At 43.7% G+C, this 16,088-nt stretch overlaps 1 protein-coding gene across 3 annotated transcripts in view; it reads left to right on the plus strand.

Annotated features, from left to right (window-relative positions):
* SH3RF3 (SH3 domain containing ring finger 3) overlaps positions 1-16,088 on the plus strand; it is a 362,642-nt gene that overhangs the window by 209,809 nt on the left and 136,745 nt on the right. For all 3 annotated transcript variants that reach the window (XR_012832907.1, XM_075739178.1, XM_075739189.1), the window contains exons 5-8: positions 1,646-1,746; positions 5,831-6,001; positions 9,364-9,614; positions 13,621-13,925. Coding sequence is in view for 2 of the 3 variants with exons in the window: in XM_075739178.1 (XP_075595293.1) it covers positions 1,646-1,746; positions 5,831-6,001; positions 9,364-9,614; positions 13,621-13,925 (828 nt within the window). In the remaining variant the exon portion in view is untranslated. The remainder of the gene's footprint in view (positions 1-1,645; positions 1,747-5,830; positions 6,002-9,363; positions 9,615-13,620; positions 13,926-16,088) is intronic.

Raw genomic sequence — 16,088 nt, forward strand, 5'->3', positions numbered from 1 at the left:
CCCCTTGACCAACTCAAAATAACAAATGAGGGATCATTCTCCACCTATCCCCACATTTTCAGGTGGATTATTTTTTTTTCTGTAAATTGATATTATCTTACTGACATGACAGGCAGGAGTAATAAAGCCTTAGTCACAGAACTGGAAAGAATGCTTACTTTTACACACAGGCCTAAGAGCTGCCTGGAACCTTCCTTATTTGAGCAAGCAGCCAGAAAGTGAGGGGAAATAAGGAAAAATAGGAGATGTATTTGCCACTGCAACTTCAGGATTAAGCGTAGATGTCAGTGAGAGGGGAGACAGCTTGCTGCTTGTTGCCAAAAGCTATGGAATCACAGGGCAGTGTCTTCATATTTTGCTACATGATTTCCCAATGATATTGTGTTAATATACAGCAAAGCAACACAGATTAGCAATGCAATATCAAGACATGACACTGTAATACTTATGTGGGCTTCTTTGGAATGAGGTGACCTTGAAATCCATTAATTAAGTAGCAATCTGTGTCTTGGTTTAATTCAGTGTCATTTGTAAGTGCAAAAAATATCCCTATGTTCCTGTTCCCAAAATAAATCAATATTTACTGTTTGTTAGATAGCATTTGGAAACAGAAAAGCTGCACTCGAGGTCTGTGAACTGCTCAGAATCTTCGTTGTATGTAACAGGCTCTGTCTGAACCTGCAATTTCTGCATAAAATTTGGATCTTACTTTGTAGAGCCATTCTGCATATGGATGTGCGTGCAGCATTTGGTTAGACTTACTAAAAAGTCTTTTGCTCAAGTAAACCATTACAAGTCCCATCAGCCCAGCTCTGCCCTGTCTTTGCAGCAAAGATCTGTTGCTACAGGCCTTGGCATTACTTCAGGAGAAGTTTCCAGTCAGGATTCATTTTTGACATAGATGAATAGGGACTTTGGTGAGACAGCTCAAAAGAGTTTGCCCTTCATACTTTTGCTGAGCATTAAGCTTTGAAAAATGAATGATTACATTTAGAATTGCCTTTCAACATTAATAGCTGGAAAAGATTTGCCAAGTTCTCTATATGAGAGTGGGGATTTATTTGCTGTGCTAAGAGAGGAGTGGACTCCTAGTTACTCCATTCAGAGTTACTCCTGGTTTGGGTTGTGTTGTCACCCTTTTCTTAAGGGGGAGAATATTTCTGATGATAAAAACCAGTATACAGACATGAGACTGCATTTTGGAAATTGAATAGTATCTTCTTCTCCATAGATCCATTACCATTAACCAAAAGAGTACAAATTTTAAAACAAGCTTTTAAGGTGAAAAGGTTACTTTTACCAAAGATGGTACTATTGCAGACATGTACATGTTGAGATGATTCTACAAAGCAGTCAAGTAGTCTGGCTTCTAAAACTTTTAAGATCTGCATGTAAGGTACAACTAAATTTCTCTGACAGGTACATGGAAATTCTGTTAATAACCTAATATCCCTTGTGTCAGAAATGTATTTTTGGAATGTGTAAGTCTAAAAGATGTCTTTTTTTAATGCAGTATCAGGAAGTTACGAAGTCTGGGAATTGATAAAAGATAGGACTTTTTTCCTATATACCTTTACCCCATAGTATTTTAGGAAATGATGGGCTTCATCTTAATTCTTTTATGTTATTTTTTGTGTATTTTCAGGATTCCTCTTCGATAGGAACAGCCACGGTGACTGGTCCCAGGACAAGTGCAGTAATTGGAGATCAGGGAACACCACCGAAGGTCCAGCTTCCCCTCAATATGTAAGCAGCTCATCTCAGTCACTGTGTACTCTTTGTTTCCAGTCAGGGGCATGTGTGTGCATGTGTTTGAAATCTGAAAACCTGAATCTCAGCTCAGGAGCATTCTGAGAAGAGAGAGATCGCAATTTCATACATGACCCAGCCTCTGCTGAAACTGAAAAATGAGTAGAGGAAGGCAAGACTTCCCCTTTTGTCTGAGAGCCCTCTTAGACTCCTGGTATATTTATTACAGCTGTATGAATCACTATGAAGCAAATGGAATGCCTCTCAGCTACAGAAAATCTTCTTCCTTCATTTAAAGCTCTTAAAAAGGTGTAGTCCCATGCAATCAAACACCCGATGCATTCATCATTAACCAAAAAAAAAATGACCCAATTGCATTTTTTTCAGTGCCATAAACAAGGCAATGTATGAACTTCTAAAGTGCGAAAGTATCATGGTCATGTGAGTTTACTGAATAGTGTGTGGAATAACAGAAGGTTGACTAGATACAGAACAAAAACACTAGAGTTCATTATAATAAATCTCTTCTAGCCTGGTTGGTTTATCTGGTACCTGTCTAGCTGAACCCTTTCCTCTCTTCACATATACCTTGTGAAAGCAGTAGAACTATATAGACACACAAACATATACACACCAGTATTTTAGGGCTTTATGATGTGGCTAAAACAAGGTCTGAATTCACAAATAAAATCCTAAAGTAACATAGCAATTCTGCTTTAAGGAGAATAGGGGAGTTGGAACAGAGCCAAAACAAATTTGTTCTTGGCTACTAAGGTGAGATCTTCATACCTGAGGGGTACCACACATCACTGACTGCTCTACAGAGAGATCTCATCGTCATCCTATGGTCACCCTGTGCAGCCTGTGTGGCACATAGTGGGCCACAAATTTATTTCAAATGTTGCCCAGACTAGGAAGTAGTAACTGGCAGCATTTATAGTGTTTAGTTGCTGAATCAGGACATTTTCCAGCTCTCTGGCAATGCCCCTGTGTCCCCCTTGCCTCAGCAAGCCTCCTCTTCTCCCGCCTGTACTGCTTCTGTCGCCTCCCCCATGAAGCAGCCTTGTAATCCAGTCTGTCTTTTTGCATTTGTGAGCCAAGTTCCAGTCAAAGAGGAAGCGTTATCTGAAAGCTGTAGCAGAACTGAGGAGGTACCGCCCTAGACAGAGCCCTGGGGCTTCTGCATTATAAGTAGAGTCACAGGCAGCTCCCCGAGGCCAAGAACATGAGCCACCTTTTCACTTAGGCCTTTTTTTAGTGAACTTTTTATAAACATTTTGGCTTCTTCTAAGTCCTGCTCCCTAATCCTTAGCCTCACTGTTTCACATCGCCCAGAATAACTTGCTATTACATTTAGTGAGATTTCAGATTGTTGTTTTAACACTTTCTTCTCAGTTGTAGCGAGTTTGCTGGTGAAGTTTCACACCTAACATCTAGAGAACGGTGAAACATGTCCAAGTCCAAAGGCTTTGGCTTAAGGCAAAATCAGCCTCGGCAAATGGGACCACAAGCCCTGATCCTCTGCCAGAGGAAAGCCCCAGAAACGTTTTCTGAGGAGGGAAGCTGCCTGCAATCAAATTGTTTTTAGCCATATATGACAGCAAGCATCCCATCAGCTCTCCCACAGCCCTCTCTCTGCCAGCACGTGGGGCGTACGCCTCTCCCCATGGGGCATGTCAACCACAGCCAGGCAGCAGACCCAGCCTGGGCCTCCTGTTTAGAGAAGCCCCTACCTCTTTGCAGATTAATAGAGAAAACCCCCAGGGATGGTCATCCTCACTGCCCCACGAAGGTGGTGGCATTGCCAGTCCACGAAGAATGCGCTGATCACCTCTGTTGTCCCAGGGTCATGCTATGTGGTTATCACATACAAGTCTTCATCAGTTTAGCAATACCAAGATTGGTCAGTTTTGGCACGGAGGCCAGGCTGGGCTGTTGTACACCTTCTTTTAATCTCTGCAAGGATTTTGGTACTCTCTCCAGACGATGTTTAGGCTTATTGTGATATTGGTTATTCCAGCTTACTGGAGGCCAAATTGGGGGAATTTGCAGGGACGAACAGAAAGAAACTAGTAGGAGAGCTGGAGACAGCTGTGAGGGAAATCAGCCTATGATCCACCTAGGGTAATTTTTCTTGCACCTTCTTCCAGCATCTCAACCTGTAAATTACATTACTACATGTAGCCCCTTGGGGAAAGGGCTAAGTAAGTCTATCTAAAATGCTCTGTTCTTGACCCCCAGCTTTACCCATACCCTCTCAATCTTATCACCAGGTAAGCAGCAACTTAAAAAGAGATAGGCAAAGCCACACTTTCTGCTCCCTCGAGTGAGTGCAGTCTTGGCACTTTCCATTATGTCCTAGCAGAGCACTGTGCTGAAGGATTAGCACTGAAGCATGCAACCTTATTTCATGTCAGGGTGATGCATTTTCATGTTCTTCAGTTCATATGTAGCCTCGTGTTTTCCATACAGACTTCCTCAGGACCACCTGATTATACAGGTTAAACAAAGGATGTGCAGGATGGTTTCTCCCATCTGTTGACTAATGAAATACAGTTTCTGATTAGGTTTTTGTACCCCATGCACGTGGTAAACAGAGCCAGGCACATCAGCCTAAGGATGCCCCAAGGAGCTGTTACCAAATATTTCATATTCTGCTCATTACTGCTGTTTATTTACTGCCTTCAGAATAAAACTAAGGAAATCTACCGGTACCATAAAGGAGTAGAATCAGGAAAACTAACAGGATTTATTCCTCAATTATATTTCCTGGAGAGCAGAAGTAAAAAGCAATGTATCATTTTTATTGGCTGCAAGTCTACAATCACAATGGTTATAGTTTTCATTATTTCTCTGGTTCGCTGCTCAAAGGTGGGCAGCAAGCTGCTTCTCACCTAAGAGCATTCTGCTGCACTTTGTAGTGTAAATGCACTTTCTGTAAGTGTTTCTCCATTTACCCTAATATCTCCTCACTGTCTGTAAAGCACAAAGAAAAAAAACCTCAAGAAGGCACAACCTTAATCAAGAATTACCAGAAATCCTTCTGCATTTGTAAAAAGGCAACAGTACCAGAATAAAATTGGTATTCACAATGAAAGTGTTGTTCTGTGTGTGCATTCTTGCTATCCTATCCTGATTTTCCATTATTCCCCAAAGTGCAAGCAATCATTCTTAATTTTCAACAAGGATCTCTCTAAACAGGGAGAATACCTTTAGGGACTTTAAGTTGTAGCCATATCACAACACTAGACACATCCCTGAAGTAGTAACAGAAGAACAAAAGAGAGATAAAAAGAAAGATTCTAAACAAAGGGAATAAATAAAAGCTGTAATGAAATAAATAAAAAGTTTTACATATTGGATCCTGGATTAAATATTTATTACAATACTTGCATACAAAACATCCAAAGCCAAAATCTACCACTTTGCTTGCTTAAGCAAAAATCCCCTTGCAGAGTTTGGCCCTCTGTCACTTTTTGTTTTACCCACATAATACAAGAATTACCATACTGGACCAGAACAATTCAGTGTGTTATTTCTTAAACTGGCCAGCATAAATAGCATCAAGAAGGATTCAAGAAAAACTGCGTTAAACTTTTATAGAGTAGCCTATCCATAAGAAAAGTTTCTTCTGAAAATCCATTGCAGGCTCTGACTCTGAAGTATATGAATATATACGTCATCCAGATGTTGGGCTTTGGAAAGGCTTCCCATTCAAGTCCTGGTTACTCTGACTGTCTCTGTAATTGCCTTGTCCTTCTGAAACTGCTGCTAAATTCTTAACTTCCGTGCTTCTTTGTGGCAGTGTTTTGCTTTGGTTGTGCCCTGGGTGAGAAGTATGTCCCATTTCTAAATTCCCCCCGACTTTAATCTAATTAGTTATTCCTGTATTGTCTTAGCATCCGCTTGATCTTGTCTCTGCCACTCCTTGTTTGGTGTGCTGTGATGATGCCTTGTTTTAACCACTGTTTCTGAGCAGTGTTTCTGCTCTCTTTCTGCTCTGTGGGGCTGGAGTCAAAGTGGGACAGGTGGTAGTTGATGTCAGCTGTATACTTTCTTCTTGTGTGACCTCTCCCTGCAGCTACCTAGCCCTGTATGCCTACAAGCCTCAGAAGAACGATGAGCTGGAGCTCCGCAAAGGTGAGATGTACCGGGTCATTGAGAAGTGCCAGGATGGCTGGTTCAAGGGGACGTCCCTGAGGAGTGGGATGTCTGGCGTCTTCCCAGGCAACTACGTGACACCTGTTTCAAGGTGAGGACCACTGGCCAAGGTGGATATGCCTGAGCTGGGGCTGAGAGGAATTCTGCCTCTGAAGGGTGCTGAAAACAACATAGCCCTGATTTTAAATCACATTCTACTTCCAGAAATTTTCTGATGGCATTGCAGACTTGGGTAATGAAACTTGGAGCATTAGAGTTATCCATGTTCTCAGAAGACTTCACTAGCTGTGTTAGATGGTGGCATTTACAGCCTCTGACTTTACAAATTCTGATGAACCCAGGTTTTACTATCATAAAGAATCTGTTGGCGAATGATTTTTTTATTGTTAGAAAACTACTGGACATGTAACAGGGATAAACAAAATAAGGAATGCTTTTGTCTTGCTTTTCAGTAGCTCCTTGTGTGGATTTTGTTTTTCTTAAATCAAAGGTCTTGGATTGTTTGGATCAGGACTAGTGTTTTAACTGTTAAAATTCAGAAGTGGTAGGGAAGTTCAGTAAATTGTCTGGTTTTAGCTACCTCTGTCTTAGTCACGTAAGAGGAGAAAAGGAAAGAAGAACATGCTTGGGGAGGAATGCTATTTGTCAGAGTTCGGTATTGGACAACACCAAATCAAAGGGTGTTTCTGATCTAGAGCCCGCTCTGAAACAGTCTGCAAGCTGAGAGGAAAATTCATCAGTGTGTCCCAGACTGTTTTGCCCTACGTGCTCCTTGCAGGTGAATGTTGCCATGTGTATGCTCATATCTCCTTTGAGCAACTGTAGGTTTGCAAATCAAACTCGCTCCTCACGTGCTCTCAGTCTCTCCTCCCACATGCACAGTCTCCACCATCTTTCACTCCTCTTCAGAGAAAGGCACCTCACAACTCAGAAAGTGTTGATCTGGAAAAATTGATCCAGGTTTGTTCCATCTTCAGTTCACGTCAAGTTTGTAATATGTGGACTGAGCAAGACCAAAAGTTAAGAGCAGATTAGAAGACGATAACTAATCCTGCTGACAGTCCTAATATTGCATTTCAGTCAAAAACCCACAACATTAATTTATGGGGTCTTTACTGTTCATCAATCTAAATGTATTTACCTGATTTTATAGAGCCCCTTGGCTGCCTTCATTCCTTACCTCTTCAACTCTTAATTAGTAAAGAAGTTTGTGCTGAAGTGTTGGTGATCTGAATCAGCAAGACTTTATTAAAGGCAGCATGTCACAGCTAGAATAAGACACAGAGAAGTGCTAAAGGGCAAAAGTGCTTTCCACAAAACCCGAAAGCAGCTTTATGATTATATTTATGGTCCTGTGAGCTAATTAAGTTCCTGTGTAAATCACCCTCAGTGAGAACAGCAAGAAAAATCTGATAGCAACAAAATCTCCTATTTGCTGCACTTTCAACTTACTTTGTTCCCCTATGACAGCAAAGCAGGGGATTAGATTCATACATGTTTTTCTGCCGCTTCCTACAAAACCCAAGAAAAAGAAGTTGCCCATTAATTTAATAACACTGAACTAGATTTATAAGCTGCCAAAGCACATGTGTGAGCAGAGAATGGTGGAAAAAGGACAAGACCCTTTAGATGGACAGACAGGCACAGGGCAGCAGAGAAAATTTGCCACATCCAACTTCTACCCAGTTCTGTGGGAGTCACAGATAGTTTCTGTACCTGTCGGTGTGCATGTTTGCCTGAACACAGCTTTCAGTGGACTATTAGGTGTGCTTTTCTGGCAAACACAGTCTAGTACAGATGGCCAAGCCAGCTCCAGCTGAACCTTGCTGCTACCTTGCCAGCTCTTCACAGCAGATGACAGACAGTCAAGATTTCCATCTGGTGGGATTCCCAGCTTTTTTCCTACCTGGAGTCTGATGAGAAAAAAAAAAATAAGAAAAAAAAATCAGATTAATTTAGCAAAATGTAATCCAGGCAAACTTTGAACAATGAGATGAGTCAAGTCAATGACACCACAGTGTTGGTTTTCCTCCTGTGCTTTTGCAGGGATGGGGAGTTAGGCTATCTTTTGCACTTTTAGACCATATCTTCCAGCCTGTGTTTTAATGTCTTTGTATCAGAATTTCACTCTTTTGGCTCTTCCCCTTTTCATTCTTTTCTTAGGGTTGTTTTTTCTGTCTTTCTTGTCCTCTGAATTGGGCCAAATTGTTCAGCAATTCTTCTGCTTTCTGCTCTGCTGGTGCTTTCTCTTCTGCTTCTTTCTGCTCTTCTCCTCTCTGTGTTCCCACACAACAATTTTGGGGCCCCAGAAGTTCTCCCAGTCCCACCCCACATAGGTTGGTCTTGTACCCTTTCTGTTATCCTCTCCTCCCTTGCTAACCCCCTGCACTGTCTCATTTTCATTCCACCCACCATACTTTGTTCTGCATCATATCCCCTCCTCTGTCCTTTCCTGGAGGAGGACGTTGGCACATGGAGCAGCCCATGAGAGGAGAACAGCACAAAATTATCACTCTGTTTCATGGCATCTACTACTGGGGAAGGAGATGACTCAGGAACCCAGATAAGAAACTCAGAGAAAGAGCTGCTGAGCAGCAGCTGAATTGGTCCACTGGTATCCTTCTGTCCTCCCCAGCATCCTCCTGCCCTGATCAGAGAGTTTCTAGGCCAGTGGTCAGAGGACCAAGACCTGCTCTAGGCTGAACTCATTGCATAGGAGAAAGAGCCTCCTTGCTCCTTCCCTCCGAGGTCTCTCTCCCCAGCCACTCAGATGAAAGACAAACTATGCATCACTTTAAGTGAGCAGTGAAAGAGGGGTTGAATATTGTTTGGATTTCCTTTTCAGTAAGGTCAGCTGCATTCCCTTCCCTTTTGCATTTCCTTAGCAAGTCTAAGCTAGGGCTGGTTACATCGGTAGGGTAAGTGTTCAGCCAAGCCAAGCCCTGCCAAGTCTGCTGTTTTTCAGTCCCCTTCAACAGCCACACACAGATTTGGTGTTACCATCTCTTTTTCTCCCTACGGGGCTGTATGCAGGTTTGGTCCTAAGAAAGATCTCCAAGTCTGTTTTAATTAGCGCTCCATTAGTGCCTGTAAAATAGCCTCTGGCACACAAAATGACATTTGGGAGATATCCATTTCCTCTGAATTTAGATTCACAATTTTACTAGAAACTATTCAGACAGAAATGTAGCTTAAGAGAAAAAGTGATGAGAAAAATTATCTTTTCCATTTTTACCCTGCATTTCTTCCCATAGGTTAAAGGGGTGAAAATGTCCTCCAGCATGCTTACGACTGTGTCCTATAACAATAAATATATATCTATATCTGAATTTACTTTAACACCTGAGAGGGTATCATGTTGAACCCCCTAAGTAACTGGGGGGGCTTATCAGCATCGTGGCTGAGTATTGGGGTCTCTGCAGCGTGCTTACGCTGTGCCTTCTCTCTGCGCAGGGTGCCAGTGGGAGCTGGTCAGCCCAGGAACAGCGGAGCCGGGGGAGCTCCAGCAACGAAAGGAGCCGCAGGAGCCACCCACCCCGTTGGGGTCGGTCACACCAATGCCGCCACGGCTGTCAGACCGGTTGTTCCTATCACTGCACCTCAGACGCACCCCCAGCTACAGGCGGCCTCTCCGCAGCTGAATAACTGCTTGAGGTATTCAGCTCAGCAGCCAGCCAGCCAGACCCGCAACGCCATGCAGATGGGTATGTGTGCACACCCGCCAGTGCCTTTGGCTCTGCGTCGGCAGGGTTGATGTCGTACCCCTCGAGCGCAAACCTCTCCAATCTGCCCATGCCCGCAGCTTGCTTTCTCGTTTTAGTCACAGCTCAGTCAATGTGGAATGGAGTATGTTTTATTTGCTTGTAATATTTATGGGCTTCTATTGATCTCTGGGAACCACGTTGTGTTTATCAGATTGTTCTGTTGCTACAGCTGAAATAGATTATAGTGTTTACAAATATTTATACAATTTATCTGAGTGAAAGCAAGCACCCTGCATACTGAGGAGATTAACAGTTCTGAGTCCGGTTGGCTTGCTGATGGAAAAATACTGCCCTTATCGCAGGACAAGTAATACATGACTTAAAATTAAGAAGCATTTCATTGGGCTTCAGGGATGAAAGGTATTTATTAGGCAGAACGGGACCCGGTGTTAGTGATAAAGCAAAAGATCTGAAAACTACTGCCACCTTTTTGAAATGAGAATAAGAGCTTCTTACACCAGGGGGCCTCTGTTCTTTCTAGGTTCCCTTTCTGATGTACAGCACAATTTTCTAGAGTACAGTTTATTCCCCTTACTCTGATGTTAAACAGCTCTGGTGTTGAATAAAGTAAATCCCATGGTGGAACTTTATAGTAAAATCTAAAACATTTTGTTTCTGATATTTTATAGGGATGTGAACCATTGTGTTTACAAAGGCAGATCAGTAAGGACTGTGACTGCTGAAAACTGAGGTCTTAGGTACAAAACAGAGCAGGCACGAATGAGAAATACACTGCTGTGTAAGAAGTCATGGATTCATACCTTTTGAAGCCAGAAGGCACCATTATGACCGTCTAATCTCTCCTCCTACACAGTCCAGACCAAAGGGAAGAAAACGTAATCAAATACATGTGAATCTGAATCTTGAACAGTGCAGACTGCTCAGCAAACTGTGGCAGGACTTTATGCAGCATCCGTGTCACACTGGAGAATAATCCATTTATCTTCTTTTTGTCTAGTTCAGAACGTGCTGCTTTCCCCTCAAGTCACACCCTTTCAAAAGCCCTTCTGCTCCCACAGTGCAAAGGCAGAAATATCCCCTCTTGGGCAAGGCTCTCAGCAAGCGTTCGGGTGCTCCTGGTGCCTCCTGTGCCCATGCCAACAGACAGATGGACTACCCTGAACTGAGGTGACAGATCATTTTGCCCCACGCACCTGGCATGCCCCATACCTTCCTTCCACGGTGCTGTTGTGCTACAACCTCCAGCAGCTTCCCTGATTTCAGATTGCTCCTCCAGGTCAGTCTGACCTCTTAAAGTGCCAAGGAGTTGGCAGGCAGGGTGATCCAGCGACCACAGAGCTGCTCTAAAACCTCCTAAGCAGGGAGTTCTCTAGCCCTTCCAGAAGGTTCTTGAGATTGTTGTTTTAATTAAATAAATCTTTGCCAGGATAAATAAAGGAAAAATTTCATTCTTATCAGTATTTTTCTCCATAATGGATGTCCTCACCAGTATCCTGTGGGCCAGAGCCCCTCAAAAGGTCCCTTTAGTCCTGCAGGACAGGGCAACGCACACTGACTTTTGGAAAAGCTTTCCAAGAGAGGCAAGCTGGCACAGTATTCAAATCACGTTTCTGTTGGCTTGCAATATACATGAGTAACAAATCAATTTTGCACAAGGCCACTAATGTAGGAATACACCCAAAATGAAATATGAGTGGTGTAGAACAAAAATAGCCTTCAGTGAGCATTGCTAATTAATAGCATGTTTGATGCAGCATAGTCCAGATCCAGAGATCCCAGAGCAAAGGCGTACATTGTAACAGTAAGCAGATGAAATTACAGGATAAAATGTGAGAGCTCTGCTCAGAGTTGATTTTTCTCAGGCCATTTATTTTACTGTTTCTCATGTTTTCTGTTTCCTTTATGTCTAGAAACACTGAGTCCTATGTAAAAGAAGTAATGTACCTAGTGTGATTATCAAATCAGTGTTCTGCATCCGGGTACATGGATTGAAATTCCATTATTGTGCTTTTCCTCTGTATTTAGGAAAGCCACTGTTCCTTACATTCACTAGTTCAAAACCTTGACCCTGCAAGCTTAACCATCCCAGAAAATTAGATTTCTGGCAGCAGTGGTTACTTATTACACAGGTTCCAAATGAGAGAATCAGGAGGGAATCACTTCAAGATGACCAGTGGTGCCCTGTCTGGCTCTCTGCAAAGGAATTGCACTTTCCAACATATGTTCTTGGTAATCCAGGGAGGGGGAAATGGTAACCAATAGTAAGAATAGTCTTGAAGATGTCTATAATAACAACTTTTAGGCCCTTCCTCATGCTAAATGGTAAAATCACATCAAGTTCAGGACTGGCTAATGATATTCTGGTTGATTTGCTATGAGTAACATTAATAAAAATAGATGTTATAGAGCCAAGGAGTTACCATGAGGGAGAATCATGTAAACTTTGGAGGTGCTAATCTGATGATCACTGGCCTATCATGTTCAGTGTCACTTCGGATAATAGGGCATAAGGCTGGGGAATGGAATTCCCTCCTGGCAGGAGTGCTCAGCTGCTATAGTGAGTATGATTAATGGCACTCCTTATTGTTTCAATCCCCAGTAATGGGTGCTGCTGTTAACCGTAGAAACAGAAAATAGTGGTTTGAGAGTTCTAGCATTGGATTGAGTGAAGTCCAGCTGGTCCTGCGTAAAAATGTATCCTTCAGATGAATTTCTAAGAAAACCACAGATCAGATTGGGTCAGAAATTTTCAAGAAAAATGCTTCTGGGTCAAACAAAAGATGATTTGTTGGACTCAAAGCTTTTTGTCAGGAATGGACATAGTTCAAGCAGACTTCAGCCGTGAAGCTGTACTGGCTCCAGTTGCAAAGGGAATAGCCAGGTGCCCAGTTCTCCACAGAGAACAGCACAGTGACTGGATCCTATGTTTTCACACCCTAGGTGAATGACCTGACCAGAGTAGAGGCTATTGTGGGGTGAGTGAGTAGGTTGTGCTCAGAACAATGTTCAAAGGTTCAAAATTTGCACTGAGGCAGAACTAAACCAGATTATGAAACCTTGAAATCATATGCGATATGGGCATTTTCCAGCCAGTCCTACTATTGAATCATTTAAGTGAGAGAATGTCTGAATGTGGACTCAGCTTCTGGTCTGTGCATACTTGAAGTGGAGCTGTATGTAGGTTACACCTAAGCAATCAACTAACCTGGAAGTCAAAGGCAATATCGCTGTGGAAATGGACCTGGAGCATTGTCCACACTCTTTGCAACATGAGGCATGCAACAGGCTCCCAAATCCCTGGAGAGCTGACCTCGGCAGTGTGTCACAGTCATCATTAAACAGACTAATTCCTGGTTCCTAGTGCTCGCAGGCAGGGTTTGTTCAGCAGGGGCAGCAAGACTAAAAGGCATTGCATAGTCCCTTAGGGACTTTGCTAGCAGAGACGAGGCTGAACTCAGAAATCCTCCAGTGGATTTCTGCTTAATTTATCTTGTGCAGCACAGTGATGTGCTGTTGATCATTTTGTTAGGGCTGAAACAAGAGACCTTCCTTTTTAATTGCTGTCTGCAAGGTCAGCATGGATCATCTGGGCTTTAGGTCCCACATTGCGTTGCTCCAAAACCTATCAGGTTAGGAGAGGGTCCTGGTGGTTTGGAAAACAGCTCAGCTGGAGCAAGATAAGGCATTTTAAAAACACAGTAGGCTTTTTATTTATTTCCAGGCATGGGCAGAGATGGTCAGGCCATTCCCCAGTCACATCACTAGGAAGAACCAGCCATTTTGGTGGCTGCAGACAGGCCTTTTGCAGCCAGGAAGGGGATTTCTAGGATTTAGCAGAAAACACTTGCAGGCTGAGATATCCTGGGTTAAGGCTAAGAACTTAGCTCTCCATCAGGCCCTGGCACCTCGTGGCAGCAATGGCCACTGAAGGGCCAGGCCTGGCAGTGCATGGGGGGCTTAATCGTGCTCTACCCTTCCTCTGCAGCTCACCCCCCGGTGCCTGCCCCGGAGCGGCCCACCGCCACGGTCTCGCCCCTGCGGACACCCAGCTCGCCCTCCCGCCTGCCAGCAGCGGCCATCCGGCCTCACCCCGCCGTCTCCCCGCAGCACGGCCACCAGCCGCCCGCCCCAGGGGCCTGGCCCCTCATCCCCCTCACCTCTGCCGCTGCCGCCATCACGCCACCGAACGTCAGCGCGGCCCACCTCAATGGCGAGGCGGGCAGCGGGCCCCTGAGTGGCCCTGTCACCCCTGGCCCCGCCGGAAAGGCTGAGGAGAGGAAGAATGAGAAGGTAAGGGCCATCGCGTTCCTGTCATGCCCCGCACTCCCACCGCCTCTCCCTCCCATGGGGCTTTTGAGGAGGGACGGAAGCTGGTTTTCATCGCCTGCCAGCTTGGGCATACTTGTCTGACATTATTTTCATGCTTCATCCTTTCTCCCTCACCATCCTCAACGCTGCTGTCACGTTACCCACTCGTGGGTGGGAAATGAGGTTGAGCCACTAATGGGCTGAATGTGTGTGTTTCTTCCAATGATTGACACCCAGATCTGCAAATTTGCAGTGGTGCAGAAAGATGTTATAGTGGGGTCTTGGTCATCAAAACCAGATGGCCAAGTCAGAAGCCATCTGCATCGCTACATGGAAGAAGCTGATGGTGGTACCAGCCCCGAGGCAGGTGCCACAAGCATAGTAAAACACAGGCTCGTGAGCGGCAGGAGCTGTTTTACTGCTCCAGAAACATCTCCATTTCTTGCAGAACCTTTCATTGCAGTGGCACAGCCAAACAGGGAGAAGGGAATTAAATACAGCTCGCTGGGATGTAGGTACGGTGCACTGTACATTCAATCTCTTAGGAGCCAGCAGTGGGCCCATCCCTTGTGCACCTGGCTAAGGAAAGCCAGCATGGAGGACTTCTTTAAGCACCCAGCCTTTTAGGTTCTTGGCAAATATTTTGTTTTCACCAAATGTTTACATTGTGTTAGCAGTTCCCATTTATCAACACTAAGGATTATCTCCATACTGCCTAGCAGAGCCCACTGATACAAACTGCCTGCTGGAAGCAAGATCCTGGTTTGTATCTTAGGAGGAAGAGATGTGGGGGCCTACTTTTCCTTTGCACCTGCAAAAATATCCTTTCCATATGATCCCTGAGCTTTTCCATGGTGACAGGCACATGTGGGGTAAACATTCACTTTGCGCATGGTAATGCTGAGGTTGCAGGTCTCACGTGTGGTCAGGGTCACAGATAACCCCTGGTTTCACAAGATGAGGAATACAAGTTTTAAAATCCTTTCCTTAATCCTGTCTTGAATTTTCTCTGAGTGTCTTCCGGTGAAAGAAGAAGGGTATAGAACTTTTGCCCTGGAGGTGAAATTTAGGTACTTGTTTACAAAGAATGACTTCCAAGTGTGCATCAAGGACTATGTGCTGTGCGAGCGGAACAATACCTGCTATTTCTGCGAGCCCAAGGAATTGTATAGTATTTGGCAGAAGGTGGTAGACCTGCACGTTACCTCAGAGCTTTGTGTACTGGCTTATTTAATACTTCCGAAAACGTATCATGCTATTCTATAGATCCATATATTTTAATTCATATGGGACCGCACCCAGAAATTTCCTAGCCAAAATTATATTGAGTCTCTTCCTAAGATACTGGTTAACTTTTCCCAAGCTGTTACAGCTTTAAGTACTGAATTTGGATGCAGGGAAGTAAAGTTATGGGGGTTTTGAGCTCCATGGATGACGAAGAGAAGCATATAATATACTACATCATTGCAATGAGCATTGCCAAAGACCAATTCAGTACCTGGGAAGTATCAGAGAGAAATGACAATAAAAATTTTAATCTCTGACTGGATTGAGTGGTGCATAACTGCCCTGTGTTGAACAATATATTCCTCAATCTCCTCCATGTCATATTTCACTTTCATTTCAGAAAGATCTGAGTCAATGCTTCCTTTCCTTTTAGAAGTAGTGATTGATGTTTGGCCAGTTAATGTGTGTTCCTATTCTTTGCATAAACTCAAATATTTCTTTGAAGCAGTTGAGAGCTTGGATAATGCCAGACTAAAAGCCAAATAACTATGCAAAAAGGAATCTGTGAGTCAGAACTGGAGCCATATCTGGAACCACGCTTGATATTTCCAAAGTGGAGGCTGGTTGGGCAGGGTTTTTTGTAAATAGGGAACAGTCATAACACTCAGAAGGAATATCTGTGGAGAGAGGCAATATCTGTTATCAGTACACCTGATTGATAGGAAAAACCAGACAAGTCTGAGGGGCTAAAAAAGAAGCAGGGACGAAAAAACAGAAGCAGGGACGTAACTAGCAAACTGCCAGATAAGCAAAGATTGGAAGCAATTTATCTGAGTTCAGTTTCATTATATTAATCAGTCAGGTACTTTGAGATGAAAGGAACAGAGGGGATGTTAGTAAGAGGAGCAGTAATAAGGT

The sequence above is a fragment of the Balearica regulorum genome, chromosome 1 (genome assembly GCF_011004875.1).
Source record: "Balearica regulorum gibbericeps isolate bBalReg1 chromosome 1, bBalReg1.pri, whole genome shotgun sequence".
Classification (NCBI taxonomy): domain Eukaryota; kingdom Metazoa; phylum Chordata; class Aves; order Gruiformes; family Gruidae; genus Balearica; species Balearica regulorum.